This window comes from Eublepharis macularius, chromosome 8, assembly GCF_028583425.1.
Source record: "Eublepharis macularius isolate TG4126 chromosome 8, MPM_Emac_v1.0, whole genome shotgun sequence".
Classification (NCBI taxonomy): Eukaryota; Metazoa; Chordata; class Lepidosauria; order Squamata; family Eublepharidae; genus Eublepharis; species Eublepharis macularius.
Window position 1 is genome coordinate 42,806,809 of NC_072797.1, and position 22,198 is coordinate 42,829,006.

Sequence of the window (22,198 nt, forward strand, 5' to 3'; positions counted from 1 at the left end):
ATAGATTATGTAAAGCAATAGAATTTAAAGTACTAAAGCTGACCAATATGCACCTCCCTCCTCGCTTCCTCCCAAAGGAGTATGCATTCCAGTTTTGGATTATGTGGAAAATATTTTTAGTAAAGAAGTGGCATTTAAAATATCAGTCACAACTCCCCCCCCCCACATAAGATCTTTATATTATTAACATTTTAGCACTCCAAACAATGTGAGAACAAGGATCTTGATCTTATTCATCCTCATTCAAGGATCTTGTTGCTTATTAAGATGCTTATTTGGCAAGCATCTTAGAGATGCTTAGAGAAACTGAAATAACTATAGGGCCTGGATCACTAGAAAACAGAGTTGCGCTCACTGTAACTGATGTTCACTGACGTCTTCTGTGCAGGTACACATAGGACTGCACATGAGCAGGCCTGTCAATCAGTGAGGTTTTATAGTTAAAATCCGCTGGGGGCGTACATTTCTCCACTGCGCATGTGCTGCGTTTCCTGCCACACATGCCACCGGGACATGGCGCCCCCTTACCCTCAGTTACTCCTGAATTGCTGGCCCAACAGGTAAGTATCGAAGAGGCACAGCAGGGCAGGAGGGAGGGTATGTGTGCCTACACAGAAGGTATCAATGAACAAGTTACGGTAAGTGCAACTCTTGTTTTCATTGTACATCTTCCGTGCAGTCCCACATGGGAGACTCACAAGCTTTTTACCCTGGAGGTGAGTGTGTCTCTTATTGGAAAAGTGAGTGTAGTACAGCCTGTCCAAATGCTGATTCTCTCCTCTCCATCACATCCAGGACGTAGTGCTTCGCGAACATATCTGCAGAGGACCAAGTCATTACATTACAGATGTCATGTATGGGCACTCCTCTCATCAGTGCTGCAGACGAAGCCTGGGATCTCATAGAATGTGCCTTTACCTCTAAAGGGCAAGGTAAGTATGCTGTTGTGTGGCATGTTTTGATAGCTAGTGTTGCCCATCTCACTATGGATTGAGCTGTAGCTGCCTTGATGGTGTTGATGGTGTTGGGAAAAATACCGGGAGTATCAAGTCTTGAGACAAATAGAATTGGTCTGCTACCTTAGGTTTAAACTTAAGACAAGGTCTCATAACCACTTTGCTTTGATGTATCTTCAAAAAAAGGAGGGTCGGATTAGAGCTGCTAGCTCACTCACCCTTCTCAATGACATAATAGCTACAAGAAAGGAAACTTTAAGAGATAAGTGTTTTAAAATGCAGCTTGCCAGTGGTTCGAAAGGTAGAAGCATAAGTCTGGCTAGCACTAACTGCAAGGACCATTATGGAACTATTTCCTTGACTGATGGAAACAGGTTCTGATGCTATGTCAAAAAACTGTCTTCCCATCTATTCTAGGATGGAAGGCTAAAATGTCAGCTAAATAAACTTTAACTAAAGAGTCAGAAAGGCCCTCATCCTTGAGTGTTAGTAAAAATTCTAGTATATCTGATAGTTGGGAATAGGGCTGGTCGCTTCGGGTTTCGCTTCGGGTAAAGTTACTCGAAGCTACCCGCTTCGTGTAGCTTCGGAATTTCCCAAAGTGGGGCCAGCAAGATGGCCCCGCTTCGGAAATACCGAAGCTAAGCAACCCGAAGCGATTTGTGTCGCTTGGGCTCCGAGCGCCGTAATTTTTTTTTTTAGCACGGAAAGCTTTTTGGTTGCTGCTGCTGATCACCATTGCCGGCTGCTTGCAATTGCAAGCAGCAGGCAATGGAGATCAGCAGCAGCAAGCAAAAAGCTTCCCCTACTTTAAAAAAAAAAGGCAACGTTTTGAAGCCTATTCAAGGCTTCCAGCTCCGGCTTTGGAGAGGGGAGTGGGAGGAGTAGTGAGTGACTCACTCTAACCTCCTCCTTCCCCCTCCCATCCCTGAAAAAGTGGCGGGAGTTTTTGCTTGCTGCTTGATCTCCATTGCCAATGCAAGCAGCAAGCAAAGTCTGCAAACCATGCAAACCTGCACATTTGAAGAGATTCTTTGCACTGTTTGCAGACTTTGCAATGAGTGCAAGGGGGAGGAGGGATTAGGAGTGGCCAATCCTGCAATAGCATTCTCTTTCCAGCCCAGCCAATGGGGATTCTCTGAAAGTAGAGTGCCTTTTTTAAAATGCTGCAGCGCAGGGCTATAAATTGGAGGCTTCCCTTTAGGAATTTTCCAATTTACCCTGACATTGAGAGAGCGGTTTGCCTGGACAGAAATTGGAAGAGGAGGACCCTGCTGCGGAGCGCTGCTGACTGGCCCTGAATCTCACTGGTGAGTCCCACTGACTCACAAGATTCTTTGATCTTTGGGGAAGGGGGTGGTTGGGGGGCAATGGGTTTGGGAAAGGATTTGTTTTAAGTTTGCATTTTATTTTTATTTTTTAAATTTAACAATGGCTTCCCAGGGGCAGACTCATGCCAAGTCCTGGTGTGTGCCAAGGCTTTGGCCTAGGTGGTGGTGGTGGGGGGGGTTAACTTGAAGCTGGCCCACTGCTGCTCTGTTTAAAGTTTTTTTTTTTTTACTGTGCCTGCCTTTCATTTCTACAGTGGGTGGCTTCTCTGGTGTGTGCCAAGGCTTTGGCCTAGTTTTTTACTCTGGCTTCCACACTTTGGGAATGAGGGGTTAGAATTTAGAAGTAGTCTTTAAAGAGTTAATATACTTATTTAATAACCAGTTTCCATTCTGCTCTTTCCTAGACTGAGAGACTTGAGAGACTCCCGCTGCTGCTGTGGCTGGTTGAGCATCTCGTCTCTGCAGTCTTGCTGTGGAGGACTTCCCCCATTGAATTCTTGCCTGTCGCCAGACCATCGCTGGACTGCAGGAGTGGTGAGCGAGTCAGTGACTCACAGGGTTTTCTCAGGGGGGTTGTCTTGGTAGGTGAGGGGAGGTGAGGGGAAGATTAAGGGCTTGACTGGGTGGGAGTGAATTTTTTTTGAAAAAATTAATTTTCTACATTTTTTCAGAATTTTTTCTTGATTCATTTTTACTGTTGTTGGTTGGGGGAGGGGGTTTGTACCTGTTTAAAGTATTTTAAGTTTTCTTGGGGGGGATTGTCTTGGTGGGTGTGGGGAGGGGAGGGGAGGATTAGGGGCTTGACTGGGTGGGAGTGAATTTTTTTTTTAAATTTTCTACATTTGGTGTGTGTGTGTGTGTGTGTGGTTAGAGGGGGGGAGGAGTGTTTCCTGGTGTGTGTGTGTGTGTGTCTGCCCCAAGCTAAGATTTTAAAGGGTTGGGAGGGGGAGGAGGGGTGTTTCCTGGTGTGTGTGTGTGTCTGCCCCAAGCTAAGATTTTAAAGGGTTGGGAGGGGGAGGAGGGGTGTTTCCTGGTGTGTAGTGAGTTGTGTTCCTTTGAGGCGGGGTGGTGGTGGTGGTGGCTGCAATGCCCTTGGTGTTGTGTTCTTGCTGTGTAACTTGAATCACAACAGGAAATAAAGATTTTTTGCATGCAACTGTGTTTTTCAGATTCTCTGGTGTGTAGTGAGTTGTGTTCCTTTGGGGGGGGGCTGCGATGCCCTTGGTGTTGTGTTCTTGCTGTGTAACTTGAATCACAACAGGAAATAAAGATATTTTGCATGCAACTGTGTTTTTCAGATTCTCTGGTGAGTAGTGAGTTGTGTTCCTTTGGGATGGGGGGGCAGCTGCAATGCCCTTGGTGTTGTGTTCTTGCTGTGTAACTTGAATCACAACAGGAAATAAACATTTTTTTGCATGTAACTGTGTTTTTCAGATTCTCTGGTGTGTAGTGTGTTGTGTTCCCTTGGGGTGGGGGAATGGTGTGCTGTGTCACACTACTGTCCCTTTTTTCTGTATTTGAAGGTTGAAAAATAAAGATTTTAAACTTTATTCAGTGTGTGTTTGTGTTGTTCTTTGGTATTAGGTTAGTTCCCCTCATAGGGAACAATGGGGCTGGCTGGCCAGCCCTCTCTGTAGGTGGTGGGGGAATTTTGGGGAGGGTGTCTGTGGTTCAGGTGTGCTTTCACAGGGACAAGCTTGCACTCAGGAGTGTGCCCTCCATTATAGCACCCCTGGGATGTGCATAATTGCCCTGGGAAAGAGAGTTTAAAAGTTCCCATCATAGGGAACAATGGGAGATGGCTGGCCAGCCTGGTCTTGGGGTAGGGAGAAAGTGTGGGAATGTTGGGGAGGGTGTCTTTGGGGCTGTGTGGGCCTGTTGGGGGTTTTGGGTTAGCCCCCCCCATGGCCCCCCAAAGTCGGAGCAGGTTGAGCCTTGGTGGGGGGTGGGAGGACAGGTAGGAGGAGGTCCCCTCAGGGCTAGCCTGACAAGCCTCTTCTCCCCCCCCCAATAGGATATAATGGAGAAAAGGAGGGGGGCTGAGGGCAGCTTCTTTGGGAGGCCATAAAATGGCCCCCCAGAGTGGGAGCAGGTTGAGCCTTGGTGGGGGGTGGGAGAACAGGTAGGAGGAGGTCCCCTGAGGGTTGGGGGCATTTTGCATGCAAAATGCCACCCCTAGCCTGACAAGTCTCTTCTCCCCCCCCATAGGATATAATGGAGAAAAGGAGGGGGGCTGAGGGCAGCTTCTTTGGAAGGCCATAAACTGGCCCCCCAGAGTGGAAGCAGGTTGAGCCTTGGGTGGGGGGTGGGAGAACAGGAAGGAGGAGGTCCCCTGTGGGTTGGGGCCATTTTGCATGCAAAATGCCACCCCTAGCACGACAAGCCTCTTCTTTTTCCCCCCTCGTAGGATATAATGGAGAAGGCGAGGATAGGGGCACCTTCTTTGAGGGGCCATAAAATGCCCCCCCAAAGTGGGAGCAGCTTGAGCCTTGGTGGGGGGTGGGAGGACAGGTGGGAGGAGGTCCCCTGAGGGCCACACAAGCCTCTTCATTTTTTCCCCATAGGAAATAATGGAGAAGTCGCGGATAGGGGTACGTTCTTTGAGGGGCCATAAAATGGCCCCCCAAAGTGGGAGCAGGTTGAGACTTGGTGGGGGGTGGGAGGAAAGGTAGGGGAAGGGCCCCTGAAAGTTGGGTGCATTTCGCTTGCAAAATGCCACCCCTAGCAACCTAGAAAGGTTGCCTGTTTTTCCCATAGGGAATAATGGCGAATGGAGGAGGATGGGGGTACCGTCTTTGGGGGGCCATAACATGGCCCCCCAAAGTCCAAACTTTCCGAAACTTGGGGGATTGTTAGAGAAGAGGTAAGAGAAGGTCTCCACCAAGTTTGGTTTGACTCAGAAAGAAATTGCCCCCCCCCGGGCACCCGAAATCCAGAAGTGAAATTGACACCCGAATCTTTCCAAGGCAAACCCGAAGCTATACGAAGCTGTATCTCCGAAGCAGCTTTACCCGAAGCTGTTTCCCGGTTCAGGAAAACCTGAAGCTGGAAACCCGAAGCGACCAGGGCTTGCACAGCCCTGGTTGGGAATCAAAAGGATCTAATCCTTTCTGTCTGACCCAAGCGCCAAACCTTTCCCATTTGAACACGTAAGACTTTTTAGTATTTTCTCTTCTGGAGTTAAGGACTACTTCTGCTACTCTGTCAGAAAGTGTTCCTGTCCCATTATGTGCCAAGCTGTCAGTCTCAGTCTGGGTAGGTTGTCACTGAGAAGGTCTGGTTCTGATCCGAAATGGTGAGCCCTTGGATAGATGCATCATGTGTTGGAACCAAGGTTGCCTGGGCCAGGTGTTATCATAATTACAGTTGGTTTGTTCTGGCAATCAGGGGAATAGGAGGCAAAGCGTAAAAGAGATGTCCCTTCCAGGGTAACTGGAACACATCCCCCAAAGAGTTCCTTCCTATACCTTCTCTTAAGCAAAACTTTGGTGCTTTCTGGTTCCCTTCTTTCGCAAATAGATCTATGTCTGGGTAACCCCCAATCCCTGAACACCTGTTCCAGATATGTGTTTTTCAGAGACCATTCGTGATTCTCCGTGTTTAATCTGCTTAATTTGTCTGCTACTACATTTGAAGTTCCTGGAATATGTACAGCCTGTAGAGCAACGTTTCTTTCCAATAACCATTCCTGGATGAGTATTGCCTTCTCGCAGGGTACTCTGAAAGTGGTGCCCCCTGTTTGTTTAAAGAAAACATGGAGGTACAGTTGTTGGTCAGCACTTATACCCTCGTCTTTGTCATGATATCGGTGAATGCGATAAGAGCATAACTAATTGCACTCAATTCAAGGACCTTGATATGTAATTCCCTTTCATGTTTTAGCCACCTCCCATGGGTGTTGAGTGAATCACAGCAAGCATCCTAACCCACTGTGGATACGGTTACCTCCAGTTGTGGAGACCCAAATTTCATTCCTACTAGAAGGTGATTATCATCCCTCCACCAATCCAGTGACTTAACCACCACCCTGGGTACTGTATCCCTTTCGTCTCGTCTCTGTGTTTCAAAGTCATGGACAGATAGGAACCACAATTGCAGTTTACGTATATGTAATCTAGCCATAAGTGTAACTGCTGGAGTAGCAGCCGTGAGGTCCAGAAGGGTCTGGATGGTTTAGGCTTATTGGAACCTACAGCAGGACAATTGTCCCACTATATTCTTGACCGTGTTCGCTCTTTCTTGACGTAAGAAGCCTCTATTATGTACACTATCTAAGATAGCCCCTATAAATTGTGCCCTTCTAGAGGATCCAAGCACAGATTTCTTAAAGTCAGCTAACAAACCCAGGTGTTCACAGGTATTAATCACCAGGCATACATGATGTTCTAGCATTTCAGCCAACGAGGCTGTGACCAGCCAATCATTGAGATAGGGGTAAACTGAACATCCTTGTTTCCTCAAGTAGGGCACTACTACTACCATACATTTTGTAAATACCCTAGGTGCTGTGGACAGACCAAAGGGTAATACTTGCTAATGAAAAATGTTGTGTTGCAGATGAATCTCAGAAATTTTCTACGCTTGGGGTGGGTAGAGATATGGAAGTACGCATCTTTTAAGACTAAGACTGCAAACCAAGAGTTCAATGGAAGCAGTTGTAGGTTAAGTATTACCATTCTGAATTTCCGGGCACGTATATGTTTGTTCAAACCCCTGAGGTCTCCCTAAGGGCTCGCTGGTGGGGACCCTTTCTATTGCCCCTTTCTTTTGTAGTTCTGTCAGTTCTGTTAGTAATTTGTCTGAACAGACATTTAGGGAAGACTCAGGAATACTCAGAGTCAGGTAACTGGAAAACTCAATTTTATAACCAACAACTTTTAACACCCATATATCTGAGGTGATATTTGCTCAGGCTGTATAGTATTTAGTCAGCTTGTTTCCAAATATGACTGGCTGTTCTACGTCTAGTCAAAACTGTTTCTGTTGTCCTTGGGACTCTTTACCCAATGGGGCCTGTTACCCTTGACGGGGTCTATTAGCAGATCGTCTGCATGAGTATTGCCCCTGTTGGGATTGGTGTTGTCTGTACTATGAATAGTGAGGATACGAGTGGGATGGTTGACATCAGTAATGCTTGTTCTTATGTGGATGTTGCGGGCGGTACTGGTACCATTGTACAGTCTGCTGCTTTAGGGGAATTACTGTCTATTTTTCTGCGGAAGTCATTCATCTTGGAGGAAAACAGTGTCTGCCCTCAAACGGCAGATCCTCAGTTTTGGCCCTCGTCTCAAGCGGTAGCACCATAGTGCGTAGCCAGGCATGCCTTCTGAGTACTATTGACAATGCGAGCGTTCCAACAGATGTGTCAACTGTATTTCGACCTGCATTGATGTGTAGTTTCGATAATTTGAAGGCTTCCTCCAAAATCACTTTGGTCAAGGTTTTCTGGTCATCAGGTAGCATTTCCATGAAGGCCGACATGGGTTCCATAAAAAGACCTAGTAGGCCCCCATGATGGCCGTATAATTCACTATCTTGATGGAAAGTACAGTGACTAAGTATAACTTCCAGCTTTCTACTTTCCTTGTCAGCCAGGGCAGTATGTGAGCCCTGCCGCTATCTTGATTGCATTTCTCCAGTCACCAATGATGATGGTGGAAGCTAACTAAATGGAAAAGTGCAAACATCTTCCCTTGTGGTTGTTGTGGATTTTCCAGGCGATATCGCCGTGGTCTTGGCATTTCACCAGCAGCTGTGACTGGCATCTTCAGAGGTGTAGCACCAAAAGACAGAGATCTCTCAGTGTCAAACTGTGGAGAAGATGTTAGCAGGTAATTTATATCTACTCAGGAAGGTGGGTTAGGAACTACAATGCCAAGACCACGGCGATACAGCCTGGAAAATCCACAACAACCATCATTCTCCGGCCGTGAAAGCCTTCGACAATATATCTTCCTTTGTCTTATAAAGTCCTTCTGATTTCTTGGCAGTATCATGGACTGAAGCTGGTTTCTCGCAGATGGAACTGATGAGCTCCACAAAGCCTTCAATTACTGGGAAAGCTACGTTAGTTATATTCCCAGAGTAGAGATACTGTAGGACCTTGTCCTTGGGCCCACTGCTGATATCTCAATATCCAAACAGCGTGCCATCTTGATCATTTGTTCTGATTATAGACAGAAATCGTCTAAAGGGGAAACTTGTCCCGTTCCCATCACGGCCTCATCTGGTGAGGGATCAAATATGGGGCTTGGTCTCCTTTCCTGGTCTGGTTCTGATGCTTGGTAGAAGAGAGATGATCTTGAAATTTCGTACTGCATCTTTGCGTCCCTCGGTTGGTCAAAGCTGTCTAAGGCTCATGCCATGGAGTGGGAGCTGTACGGTTCGCTCAGTTCAATGCCTTATCTAACCAGCAACATATATTGTTGATGTTCCCAGTCCTGGCATACGTGGGAGCAGCAGGGTTGTTTTTCTTCATGGCCCTTTTTCCAAAGCAGTTCTGTAGAGATCACTTCCAATTTCCCTTCCTCAGCTGAGGAGTGGTACAAGGGAGACCTGGAGTGGAAAGATGGTGTTTGAGGTCTGTCCATTATGAAGGTCTCAGCTTTTTCAGTAAGTCTCTCTTTGTGCTTTGTCTTCTTGGTCTTCTTTCTTGGGGGTTTCAAGAAATCAGGGGCCCCTTGACTTACACCCTCCGGTGTTGCCCTAGACTGGCTAACAGTTCTCGGTTCCAAGTTCTTCAGTTCTATGGTTGTCAGATCCAGAAACTTCAGATCTGAAGGTTGAGTCGCGGTTGGATCCAAGCACCTCTTCTTCGGTTTTGTTGTTGGCATTGAGACTGGTTCCAATCTCGAAGGTGCTGTCGATGGCAGTCATCGGATCTGAGGAATCTCAATGATGGTCTGTGTCTTGAGTGCATGATGAAGCTGTCAACGCCGAGACAGGTCCATAACTGTTGGAGCCAAGGTGGACAACTGGGTCAAAGGACGTCGGATCCAAGATGGAGATTTAGTCTCCAATGTGGAGGATCGAGTTGGTGCGGAATGGTCCCCACTCTCAGAAGCGGAGAGAAAAGTAGTCTTGGGAATATGCGAGGCTTTCATAGCCCTTTCCCAGAGAAGCGCCTTCAGCCTAGTGGATCTCTCGGCTTTAGCCTAAAGGATAAATTTGTAGCAATGTTCACAAGTCTCAATGTTGTGCACTTCCCCTAGGCATTCTAGAGAAATGGAGAGCCCGTCCATTTTCATCATCTTCGTTGCACAAGTAGTACAGCATTTAAATAACGCTTTCTCAGCCATTTCATTCACACTTTCTGTTTGTTTGTTCTTACTTTACAGATCACAGCATTGTGGAAGTCAAGAACCTCCCTGGCCGGTGGCAAAGAAGGAACTGAGGGTAAAGGGGTGCCATCTCCTGGTGGCATGTTTGGCAGGCCTGTGCGTGCACAGTCCCATGTGGAACTGCACAGAAGATGGACAATTAACTTTTCCATAAACAGAAGGATTTCTGCTTATGCAGCATGACTTTCCCCCTTCCCTATTGCAGCTCTGAACTTCTGTACCTTCTCTTATTTTCCCCACAGATCTCCTACTAGAGATATCAAGTATCCTTGCAATTTCAATTCCATTCCAAAAAGATATTTTCCTAATTAGATGAAAAGCTGAGTATAATTGTATAAACTTCAGAAGTTATTTTTTTAAAGTAAAGGTCAAATATTTTTTTAAAAAACTAAAACTGTAATATTTGAATAACTTAATTACACACACACAAAGGACTAAGGTGAAAGTCACCATGCAGAAAGATTAATAACAACAATAACTGCTCTTAAATTCTGCTCTTTTAGATAGATTAGTGCCCCATTCAAATCAGTGAACAAAGTCAATGTTGTTATTATTCATACAATACAGCTGGGGAGCTGGGTCTGAGAAGAGTGGCTTACCCAAGGCTACCTACTGTGCTCAGGGTAGCAGTGGGATTCAAACTATCATAGGGCTGATTCACAGCTCAACCACTTAACTACTATGCTAGTCAGGGTCCCCTGACTGGGACTCACTCACAAGTCTTACTTCAAAGTCTGCATCCCAGAAAACAAGATTCTGCTGTAAATAATGCACAATTAAGAATTTAATTATTTAGTTTGAATAGTTGATTCGTTCCCTGCCTATTTATTTTTTTATGGTCAATTTTTCCATATCAAATTCTTTGATGAGCATGTATAATAAAAGAAAGAGCACTGATGGTAAACTGGAAGGGAGATTATCGAACAAAAAGCAGTATTTGTCCAGGTTGTAGATATTTAAAACATTCCCTTACCTGTGCAGTTTCAATCATTTTCTGTTCAAAATCAGATTTTGCTGTAGCGTATTTTTCTACATACAGCTTGTATGTATCAGTAGCCTTCTTGGATTTTACTGCTGCCTTCATGAAGAAATTACAAGAAGAAAAGATATGGCAAGACAAACATTTTACATTCAACATGACTGTCATTCTGGACACTCCTGCCTTCAACTTTTTGTTCTGAAGAAAATACTAATTCTTGCAACAGGAGGGCTCATGCAAAGAATATACCAACATGAAATAGTGTGACAAATCCCATTGGATAATTTTACCACATCGAAACTAACACATGAACATAGCCAAGGTAAGTCAACAGCAAACAGGAAGGAAACATATAAATGCCAGAATACACCTAATATATTTAAAAATGTAAACTCCAAAATTATATATTTACTTCATTTATATCCTGCCTTTCTCCCCAATGCAGATGAAAGGCACCTTATAAAATAATAATAACCGAGCTTATATATTGCTCTTCTAGAAAGATTAGTGCCCCACTCAGAGCAAGGAACCAAGTCAGTATTGCTATTATCCCCACAATACAGCCAGGGAACTGAGACTGAAAACAGGGGCTTTCCCAAGGTCACCTGCTGAGCTTATGGCAGTAGTGGGATTCAAACCATCAGAGTGTGATTTGCAGCAATCACTTAGCCACTATCATTGTCCCCTTCTCCATTTTATCCTCACAACCACTCTGTGAGACAGGTAAGAGTGAGTGACTGATCCAAGGTATAGATCCAGAGAAGTTAGCCATGTTAGTCTGGCTAACTTCATGCATCTGACGAAGAGAGCTGTGGTTCTCGAAAGTTTATGCCTCAATAAAGTTGGTTAGTCTTAAAGGTGCTACTGGACTTTTTACTATTTTGATCCAGGGTAAGCTTTCACGGTACAGAGGAGATTTAAAACTGTCTCCCCCAGATCCTAGTCCACACCACACTGGTGGCAGAGATAAAAGACCAGAGGTAAAATAATCCTACCATCAATATTATTTCACTAAACCATGGCACAATCAAGCTTTATCATGTCAGACAGGCATCAGCATATTCGTCATGCATCATATGTATTTTGCTTCAGTGCCTCTGAGTACATACAGTCTACATACTATAGTTGTGTAGACTTGTTTCTAACTGCTTATCTTCCAGGCAACGTATTTGGGTTACGAGTTCCTGCAGAAGCCTGAGAATGTAACTTTGGACTTATTACAAAGACTGAACTGAGATCCTCTCCCGCCTCCCTTATTCCCAGGCGATGTGCACCAAACTCCTAACTGCCTTTCCCTCCAAAACAGGGGGAAGGAGAAACTGACCTATAACTGATCCTGCTTTACCTCTTTCTGACATTCCGGTCAATTCCTTTGTTACAGCATCTTGATAGTGGTATTTACTCTAATAAACATTTTAACTCATACACTGGAGTGATGAAGTAAAGTGTTTGGGAGAAGTACATGACAAGACCCAACTTATCAATACTTTCGTAAATCTGGAAGAGTATAATGTTCTTGTAGAACTACTATACATCTTTCTTTAAAATGAGGCTTATCGTAATCAAATAAACTTTTGTAGTTTTCATTATCATGAGGCCTAAGGAGGTAAGGAAGGCTTCCACACTCCTATCATTCTATAGAATTTGCAAACCAGGAGGGCATTTTTATGAAGGGATTGGAAGTGTAGCAGAATGGAATAGCACAGGAGGAAATCACTATAATAGAACAGGATTGTATTCTTCTGCTATGAGTATTCTAGGTATGATCCTGCTTTTAGTGTATTGTCTTCTATCTTTGTAATTCTATTTACTACACTGACCTTGTCTTATGCAGTTTGTTGTCCACATTGTTTAATGCTGTACTATTGCATTGTTCATTGGATGTCTTTGTTGTATACTGTTTTATTGTAATCTGCTCTGAATCTCAACATGAAAGGCAGGCAATAATTAATTAGTTAAAGTTCCTCAAATGCCACTTTCTGGGTTTTTTCTGCAAACCTGGAGAACGTAGCCCCATTATGAAGATTTTTTGATATGCATTCCAGGGCCATGGTTCAAAACTGGATACAATGATACTGCTATTAAATACAATCGCTTCTGTTTCATACAAGATGTATGCAGTTATACTTTAAAATTCAAATAGACATTGCAAAGAAGTTTCAAGCTCTATAATCAGGAAATAAGAGAAGTCCTTTAAATGTGAAATAAAGTTTTACAAGTTACCTTGTCTATTTCTCTCTGTGTTGCACCTTCTTTTTTTAAACGTTCCTGCTCCACACACTTTGAATTATAGTTTTCCTTTGCTTTCTGGAGGGCCTGGGTTATACTTTGAATGTTTTGCATTGCTTCCAAAGTTCCTGATACTTCTTCTTTTGTCTATTAAATATAATACCCTGTGTCAATGTAACAGTTTCATATTTTTCTTTTTTATCTTAACAGGAATATACATAACCTTTTTATGTGCTTTTATCTGATCATCTCCATACTTCTGCACTTCTTTTATAAGTTCTTGCAACTTCCGAACAAGTTCTAAATGACAGCTTGCTAATTTTTCACTCGATGACTTGAAAACATCCCAGACTGGGGCAAATGATCTAGGAATACAAGAAAAAATGAGCAGTTAATGTTGAAACAACCTGAAAGCAAACAAATGCATTGTGTGGCTTTCTATTAGATACAACGGTAACATATTCTGTAGAACCCTATCAACTTACCTGAAAAGCAAAAATAAAGCTTCTTTCTACCCTGTTAGCATGTAGAACCAACAGAAATAAGTTTCAGTATATTTAATTATATCTCGTTGACCACTAAAACAAAGAAGCATTCTTCAAGAGCTACACATACAAAGCAGAGGAGGAAAAATACCATACTCAACTGATACTACTAAAGCAGTGTGTAAGAACAGTGAAGTATGAACCTCTTAGAGCTTCCAAATGTTTTTTAGTTTACAGAAATGAATGGCATGTGTTCTAATCCAGGAATTTTAAATCCAAGTCCAGGAGCACAGAAAAATAGAATGGGCTCACCTACCAACTTGAACTTCTACCTCCTTAGTGTCAACAAAGAAAGTAAATTTACATGCATAGATAAGCACCTTCAAGTGAAATGAATGGTAAAGCTTACATGCTTAATTCACAGCATTTGAACAGCACATTTCAAATGTTCTAATCTTTCGTATCTATGTGTTTTGTAATCTTTACAGCAGCTATCTGTGAAAGAATTCTCACAACAGCCTTGTAAAGTCAGTCAGTTTATTAATCTCACATTCTAGATAAGGAGTAAAGATGAGAGAACAGTATTCTGCTTAAGACCACTTGGCAAATGTACTGCTGTAAGATCTGCATGAGGAACAGTCTGATTGACACCTCAGTCTTAGAAAATGCACTAGTTAAAGTACACATGAAAGTACAAGCAAGGTTCTGGACAGCAAATGGCTTCAAGTTAAAAATACATCACCTTTGAAAACACGCTAGTCCTTAGTTGTATCAGAACTCTTCTTCCCCTTTTCATAATTTAACAAACAGATTTTAAAATTAAAATTACTGGTTTATATTCTAAATACACTTACTTGGAAGTCCATTCTGTTGCCAATGAAAGTCCTAATTTAACCAGAAATTAATTTGAAAATGAAGTGTTTAAGGCTTTTTTAAAAAATGAGCACTCTCTTATGGCTGTACTATAAAGCAGCTACTCAAATATATGTACAAGAATGAAAATGTAACTGTCAAGTATATAAGAACAAGAATGAAAATATATCACCAGAGAAATATCTGCAGTAAAGAGATGGCAATTATGTTCCATTTTATTATAAGACAACTATATGACACAGATTAGTTGCAAACAGTCATACAAATACTGTGCTTCAACAAAAGTTTATAGAACATGCCAATAAAGTTCAGCATAACTTTCTTTAATGCACACATCCAATATTCAGAGTTCAGACAATATGTGTTGTAGATACAAAAAAAGAAAAAGACATGAGGCAAAAAGAGAGGCAGAGTCAAGCCACCTCAAAAGCCTCATACATAGTTCTAAACATGGCCCTAAAATGAAAATTAAAAAGAACCTGGTACAATGAGGCCATGTACAGATTAAGATTTTCCTGCAAATCTAGAAACACCCTTATATTTCTAGAAAAATGCAAAAGCTTATTAAATAATTGGAAAGTTAATGCCCCTCCCCCAACTTGTGAGATCAGTTGGCACTGTGGGGTTGCTTAGCAGTTGAACCTGAGCCTAGTCAACTTGAGCATGACTTCAGCTTTGAAGAAAGTAACAGGATGAAGCAGAAGGAGGGAAAGTGATAAGCAAGGGTCAGGGATAGAAAGCTGGGAAAAAAACAAGTGAAAGATGGTGGTTGGGGGAGAAGGAGTGAGAAATTAATACAAGACAGTGTGGGGAATGGGATTCCCACCCACCCCCATGAGTTTTACAGATGAGGTAAAAAGAGAGCTTTTGTGTGTGTCTCCAACAAGCTGGAAGGCAGTGGAGCAGTCTCTGAGCACAAAGCCTGTTCTGGATGTTTTGTGCTGCTCCTCCTATCAGCCTGCTGATGGGGAGAGGGGGAACGGAGGGGAAAGCATCAGCACGCTGATAGCTACAGTAAGACACCTGGAGCACAAAGTGCCCTGTCCCAACCTTGACTTCCCACAACTGACCAGGGGTGGAGGGCTTGCCCCACTTCTTCCTCTTTCTTCCCCCACTTTGCTCCTGCCACCTCCTCCCTACACCTGCTGGAACTGTTTCTCCCCCCACTACAAGCTATCACTACCTACCTCTCAGCATTGCTGCTTCTGTTTTCTTCCTCAATCTACTGTAGCCTCTCTTGCCCTCCTGTAGCACCTCCTCTCTTTCTTCCCCACTACTGCTTATCTGTCTCCCTTCCTTCACCCAGGCTGCCACCACATGCTGCAGAATTATTTCTGGGGGCTGCTCAGCAGCCAAAATCTCATGACTAAGTTTTGCAATATTCCTCAACAATTTGGAGAGCCTTTAAAAAGCTCCCTCATCTTTTTTTTCATTTCAGATTTTTCTGCTAATCTTGGGGCTGCCCCCAGGTTTATAGAAATTTCCCTATTTTGCACATGACCACATTTTTAGACCTGCATTCTGGAGCCATGCTTGTTAAACCTTCAGAAGACATTACTCGTATGTTTTCTAACCATGGCTTAATCTTGCATGCACTATATACATCCACACAAGCATCTACCAGAGCATAATTCTACACTTTTAAAAGAAGATAGAAAAGTCTTTTAACCAACAGCTTTTAACACATCTGTCCAAAGTTTCATGAAGGCTCTTCTCTAAGCAAACTCTTTGCTTTTACACAATAACTCACCCAAGCTGTGAACAGTTGCTTGCTGATTTGGCTAGCTTTGTCATTGACCTTGAATAAGCCTCCTCTATTGTAGCCCTGTTAATAATAAAAGACAACACTAATGTTTTGTGATCCACATACAGAAATCAATAGAAGCCTTAGAGCACATGAAAAAGTTCCACTTACTAACTGCAACTAAAAAGCAAACGCTATTTTAAGGAAGTCAATCTGATATTCAGAATTTAAACATAAGATACAATTAACTTTTAAAGCACTGGCATGCTTGCTCAGATGCATGTGTTCCAATAAAAGTTGAATAAACCATCCAAGTGGCAGAATTGTGTCCTGAACATGCAACACAAGCACACACCAAACATCAAACACACAACTCAGTCTGTAAGCAAGTTTTGCACCCGATCCTGGAAGCAGATCTTATGAGAGTTAGCAGAGTTCCCCACTTCCAAGTGCAACAAAAAGTTTTGGGATAGCACATGCGAGGGAAGTAAAAGGCTGAAATGTCTGCTACAGGAACTTGCAGGGAAGAAATATATGCAAATATATCAAATGGGCAAAATAGACAATGTACCAAAAACAACCTGTTCTATCTGAACAAAGTTGTAGAAAGTAGATTATTTCACAGCATAGGAAGTTCAAGCGGACAGCTAGATCAAGAGCTGTCAAATGGGCAAGAGTTTATCAGGACCTGAGTTCCACTGAGAACTAAACTACATGAGATGAAATAATGAGGACGCTCAAGTGAGGGAGATGCAATGTTAGCTGGGAAGCATAGTTTGAATTTCACCTTTCTACAGAGCCAGCAAAGATTGCTCCTCAGAGGGTTTGTTAATTTCACCTCTCTACAGAGCAGATCGCTTCTCAGAGGGTTTGTTAATAACTGACAGAGCCTTTGGGGAGGCAAACAGGAAATTAATAAACCCTCTGAGGAGTGATCTTTGCCAGCTCTGTAGAGGGAAGTGAAATTCAAACTACACTTTCCAGCTAACATTGCATCTCCCTCACTTGAGTGTCCTCGTGTAATATGCCTCATGTAGTTTAGCTCTGAGAGTCCTCAGTCAGCTGGATCATCCATGCTGTTAGGCTTGGCACTTGAATGTCAGGCTAGATCTATCTGAATCTTTATAAAGGAGGTCTGGCACTTTAGAGAGTGGAGGAAAGCACCCCACACCAGGTAAAAAATGATAACCCATGATTGGCATGACCACCATAGAGTGATCAATTTGTAGGCAATTCAACTGCACAGCATTTTTCTTTAAGCTCAAGGAGGAAAGGAACTGGAAGGAAAAATAATAAATCCCTCCATACCAGATGAATTTAAGTGTTCCCAGAAATCACAGTTCCTGGCCACTATACTGTGTAGGACACAGCATTACAGGGCAGTGGGAAACACATTTATAAGATGATCTCAAAGTGCAAAGAAAAGAACTGCTGCATCTTGACTGCTCAGTAATTCTGCAGATTGCTATCATGAGCTGGATTCTTGCTGTCTGTCAATTAGGATAACCCTGTATATGCGTTATGTTCTAGCCCAAAAATAAGCAGCCAGAGTCAAGATCAGATTGCAGTCCTTTATTTATACAAAATTAGGTTGTCAATGTCTACCAGGACCATCTTATTTTGTTTATTTATTGTCCACCTTTCTCGCTTAGACTCAAGGCGGATTACACAGTGTGAGTCCATTTCAAAGACATTTTATTAAACAATATAATAGGGTATCCTCCAAAAGCAGAAGAATAGTGTTTAGCACTTTATGGACTGCCCAGAATTTGAAGGCATTGATTTGAACTTGTGACTCCTGACAGCATCAAGCCACCCTGATGCCATAGGTCCCATAGTATTTACCCATCTACACAGGAAAGGATCCGTTGTCAGAGGAAGAATGGAGAGTGCAAAAGGGATACCACATAGCAAATTGCCTGGGTGCTCCAAACAAAGAAGGGATCACAGCAAGTACTGAGGGAGACAAGCTGATGTATGCTTGAGAAAAAGAGACAAGTTGATTAACCAGTACTGCAAAGATGAAGCCAGAGGTAGGAAGAGGGTATCATAAATTTGTTGCTGGTTTGAGACCTAGAAAGTGGTAAATAAGACATGCCATCTGAAGAGAAACAGTCTACCTGAGCAAAGTAAACTGCAGCCTTCTCTCAGGGGAAGGATATCCATGATCAACCTGAGTCCATTATCATCCTCATAAAGATTGGATTAGTTGGAGGTGGGACATTCCCAAGTTGACACATAGGCCAAGGTTGCTATGGCTGTTGAGTACTGTCCATTGTCCACCAGCTGTTTCTGAAAGGTTATCATCAGAAACCAGGCAAAGACAAGTAGCTGCCATGTATTTCCCCTTCGCCCTGTGGACAGGCTGATGAGTCTAAAGCAGTGGGCTCAGGAACCTATGATTAATCTCAGGAATTTTCAGTGCTGAAGTTGAAGGGAGAGGTGGAAACATACATCCTTGAAATCGATGGATGCAAACTAGGCTCTCATATTTAGAAGGGGAGGATGCTGGAAAGTATTACCGAGGGTAAGGAGCTCAGGGATGTGAATGCCTTCACTGTTAATCTTCTCTTTGATGAAGCAGCATAGTAGAACCCTAGGTGTTTTGCAAGGGTGACACTTATCTTTGCCCAATGCAAAACTAACATAGTGATCTCTGAAAGGAAGGATGGCTCCCAAGAGCATGAGATGTAGATTCTAATCTGGCCAGTTTTGTTCCTGAATAGCCTGTTGCTGGCCAGCAAATGAGCCTTGCCCTCTTGCCAACATCCCCCTTAGCGAATGCATGGCTCCTGTCTGTCACATAGGTGTTTTTCCTTAATGAGCTGCTGCAGAGTTGACAGATAATGCTTTGTTACTGTGCAGATGTGTGTTCCTTTGCTGCTTCCCTAGAGTCTTAAAATAAAAGCAAGGAACTACATTACAGAATAGGGAAGACAGTGAAAGATACATTACTTGATTCTAATGATATTTTCTTGTGTAATAAAATTATTACTATAAACATTTATTAACCACATTTCTACCTTGCAGGAACACTCAGCAGTTTACAATACAAAGTAATAATCATAAAATGAATAAACCAAAGTTTTAAAACACAGTTTAGGACTGCCAATAAACAAAGTTAATTTAAAGTAGTCCTAAATAAAAATGTCCTCAGCTACCTCCTGAAGATCAACAGTGAGGGGGCCAGTGAGGTACCCCTCCTAGGGATGTTGTTCCATAATCATGCGATTGCTGGTGAAAAGGCACTCTATTATGAACAGGAGGGCTTCTTCAACTGACGGAACAGTCAGGAGGGCCTCTCCCTACAATCTTAATTTCAGGGCAGGAACGTATGAGAGAAGATGGTCCTTCAGACACTCTGGTCCCAAGCCATGTAGAGCATTAAAAGCCAGAACCAACATCTTGAACTGAGCTTGGGAGCATATTGGTAGCCAGTGTAATTGCTGCAATATCAGGGTCACACGCTACCAATAGCTGGCCCCTACCAGCAGTCTAGCCACAGCATGCTGCACTAGCTGCAGCTTCTGGATGCTCTTCAAGGGTTGCCCCAAGTAGAGCACACTGCAATAGTCCAGTCAAAATGTAACTAAGGCATGGATCACTGTGGCTAGATCTGACTGAGCCAGGAATGGGTGCAGCTAACACACCAACTGAAACCGGGCAAAACTATTCTGAATCACTGCAGCTTCTGTAGTGTCAAGTGGTGCTTCCATGCTGCAAACCTGGCTTTTCAAGGCAAGTATAAACCCTCCCAAGACAGGAGAGCTCTCAAGTTCCTGGTCTGCCCTTTTAGGAACCCAAAGAACCTCTATCTTGCCAGGATTCAGTTTCAGCTTGTTTAACTTTCATCCAGCCCATTACTGACTCCAAGCACTGGTTCCAAACATCAACAGCATCTTTGGAGTTAGGTGGAAAAGAAAGGCAGAGCTGGGTACCATTTGTTTATTAGTGACACCACAGCCCAAATCTCCCAACAACCTCTCCCAGCAGCTTCACATAGATATTAAATAGCATGGGGAATAAAACTGAATCTTGGAGAACCCCACAGGCCAATGGCCAAAGCAGCAGTCCCCCAGCACCACCTTCTGAGATCTACCTCCTAGAAAGGACTTGAACTACCATTATGCAGTGCTCCTTAGTCCCAATGATCAGTGGGATACTATAGCCAAAGTATCAAAGGCCACTGAGAGATCCAGCAGGACTAAAAGAGTCACATTCCCCTGGTCAACCAAGTTGACCAATGCAATCTCTGTTCCAAACCCTTGCCTGAAGCCAGATAGAAATGGGCCCAGAAAAAAGTCTCTTCCAAGATCCCTTGGAGCTGGGAAGCAACCACTCACTCTAGCACCTTGTCCAAAAATGGAAGATTGGAGACAGGCAGGAAGTTCTCCAACACAGTAGGGCTCATGGAGGGCTTTTTCAAACAGGTCTAATTACTGCTTCCTTTAGCATGGACAGCACAACTTCTGCTCTCAAGGAAAGAGGATGCCGCAAGTCTAAACTTTATCAGGACTCTCAAAGAGATTCTGTCCTGTCCATAGAATTTCATGATGGCCCCCTGCCCATAAATTCCAGCTCACCCTTGATTTCTTCTGCAACTTTCTTGCAGCTGAGAAAAATTCTATAATCTTAAAAAATTCAAATAACCATAAACTGTATTTTAAAAAGAGTAGAATTATGAAAATAACCTAGCTGACATGAATGTCAACTTCTAGCATTTTCACATTTTCTTGGTGACAAATATCTTTCTTTCTTTCTCTTTCTAGTTTGCCTCTCTCACTGAGACTCAAGACAGATTATACAGTGTAAGTTAATATGATTAACAGCTGGGGCATTCAATAAGCAATACAATAGGCAAACAAGCATATTCCAAATACAGAGATGAAATACTGCTGAAACAAAACGTAAGTAGATCAAGATGGGTAGCCGTGTTACTCTGTCTGTAGCAGTAGAAATGAGCAAGACTCCAGTAGCACCTATAAGACTAATACAATTTGTGGTAGGGCATGAGCTTTTGTGAGCCACAGCTCACTTCTTCAGATATAGGTAGAGTGTGAGTCTATCTGTTCTTCTACACACTCCTCTCTCCAAAATATAAGGACAGAAGGACTCACTCTCTAGCTGTATCTGAAGAAGTGTGCTGTGGCTCACGAAAGCTCATACCGTACCACAAATTTTGTTAGTGTTATAGGTGCTACTGGACTCTTGTTCTTTTCTATTAAAATGTGACATAACATCTTATACAACGTGGAAACTAGCCACTACTTCACCAGACAATATCCAGTAGTATAGTCTTCAGTCCCTGTCCCTTTACCAAAGGAACTCTCTGAACCATTTCTTATAGCACAGCCCCATGTGAAAAAAACCTCCTGAATAATTCAATTTTGCATAGTGTGTGGAAAGCCAAGAGAATGGGAGATCTCCTGACCTCTTTAGGCAGGCCATTTCACAAAGTGAGGGCCACCACAAAGAATGCATACGTACAGGCAGCAAACCACCTTTACTCAATTGCAGGGCAGTATCAGCAGAAGGTCCTGCAGATATGAATGTCCATGGCCATGGAGAGCTTTGTAAGCGATAGCCAAAATTTGAATCAATCCTGGTAACTGAAGGGTGGACAATGGAGTGACTGTAGAATGGGAGTGATATGCATGATCTGCCTAGCTCCTGATAATAGTTAAGCTGCAGCATTATGCATCATCTGGTGCCTCCGAGCTGACTTTGAGGGGAGATTTATCTAGAGTGTATTACACTTGTCTAGTCTCGTTATCATCATGGCACAAATCCACGTGGCCAGATTGGCTGTGTCAAGATAGGGAGCCATCTTCCAGGCTAGTCTGAGTTGGGATAAGGACTTTTTTGCAGCAGCATTTACTTGCTTGTCTAGCAGCAGCATGGGATCTAGTCTAACCCCTAAGCTCTTAACCGGATCAGCATGGGTCAACTGAAACCCATAGAAAGTGGGAAGCACAATGTCCTTCAAGATCTCTGCCTTCCCAACCAGGATCATTTCCATCTTGTCTGGGTTCTGTTTCAATTTGTTCAGCCATTTGACCAGGCAGCAACTCAGGACCTCTAGGGCATTACAAAGGGATTTGGATACCAAGATACTGAGCTGGATATTGATGACATCCAGTTCCATAAATGTAAATGTTTTCTCCTAAAGGCTTTACATACAGGTTGAATAACATGGGTGATAAGATTGTGTCCTCTGGTATCCTGCAAATATGTATCTCCTTGATTCAAAGTACAGATGTA

General features: G+C 43.1%; 1 protein-coding gene across 1 annotated transcript in view; it reads right to left on the reverse strand.

The window, feature by feature from the left end:
* The window catches only part of FCHO2 (FCH and mu domain containing endocytic adaptor 2), a 150,449-nt gene that overhangs the window by 105,334 nt on the left and 22,917 nt on the right, over positions 1-22,198 (reverse strand). The window contains exons 3-6 of the mRNA XM_054987402.1: positions 15,944-16,018; positions 13,059-13,200; positions 12,830-12,982; positions 10,601-10,705 (exon numbers count right to left, since the gene is read on the reverse strand). Coding sequence (XP_054843377.1) covers positions 10,601-10,705; positions 12,830-12,982; positions 13,059-13,200; positions 15,944-16,018 — 475 coding nt within the window. The remainder of the gene's footprint in view (positions 1-10,600; positions 10,706-12,829; positions 12,983-13,058; positions 13,201-15,943; positions 16,019-22,198) is intronic.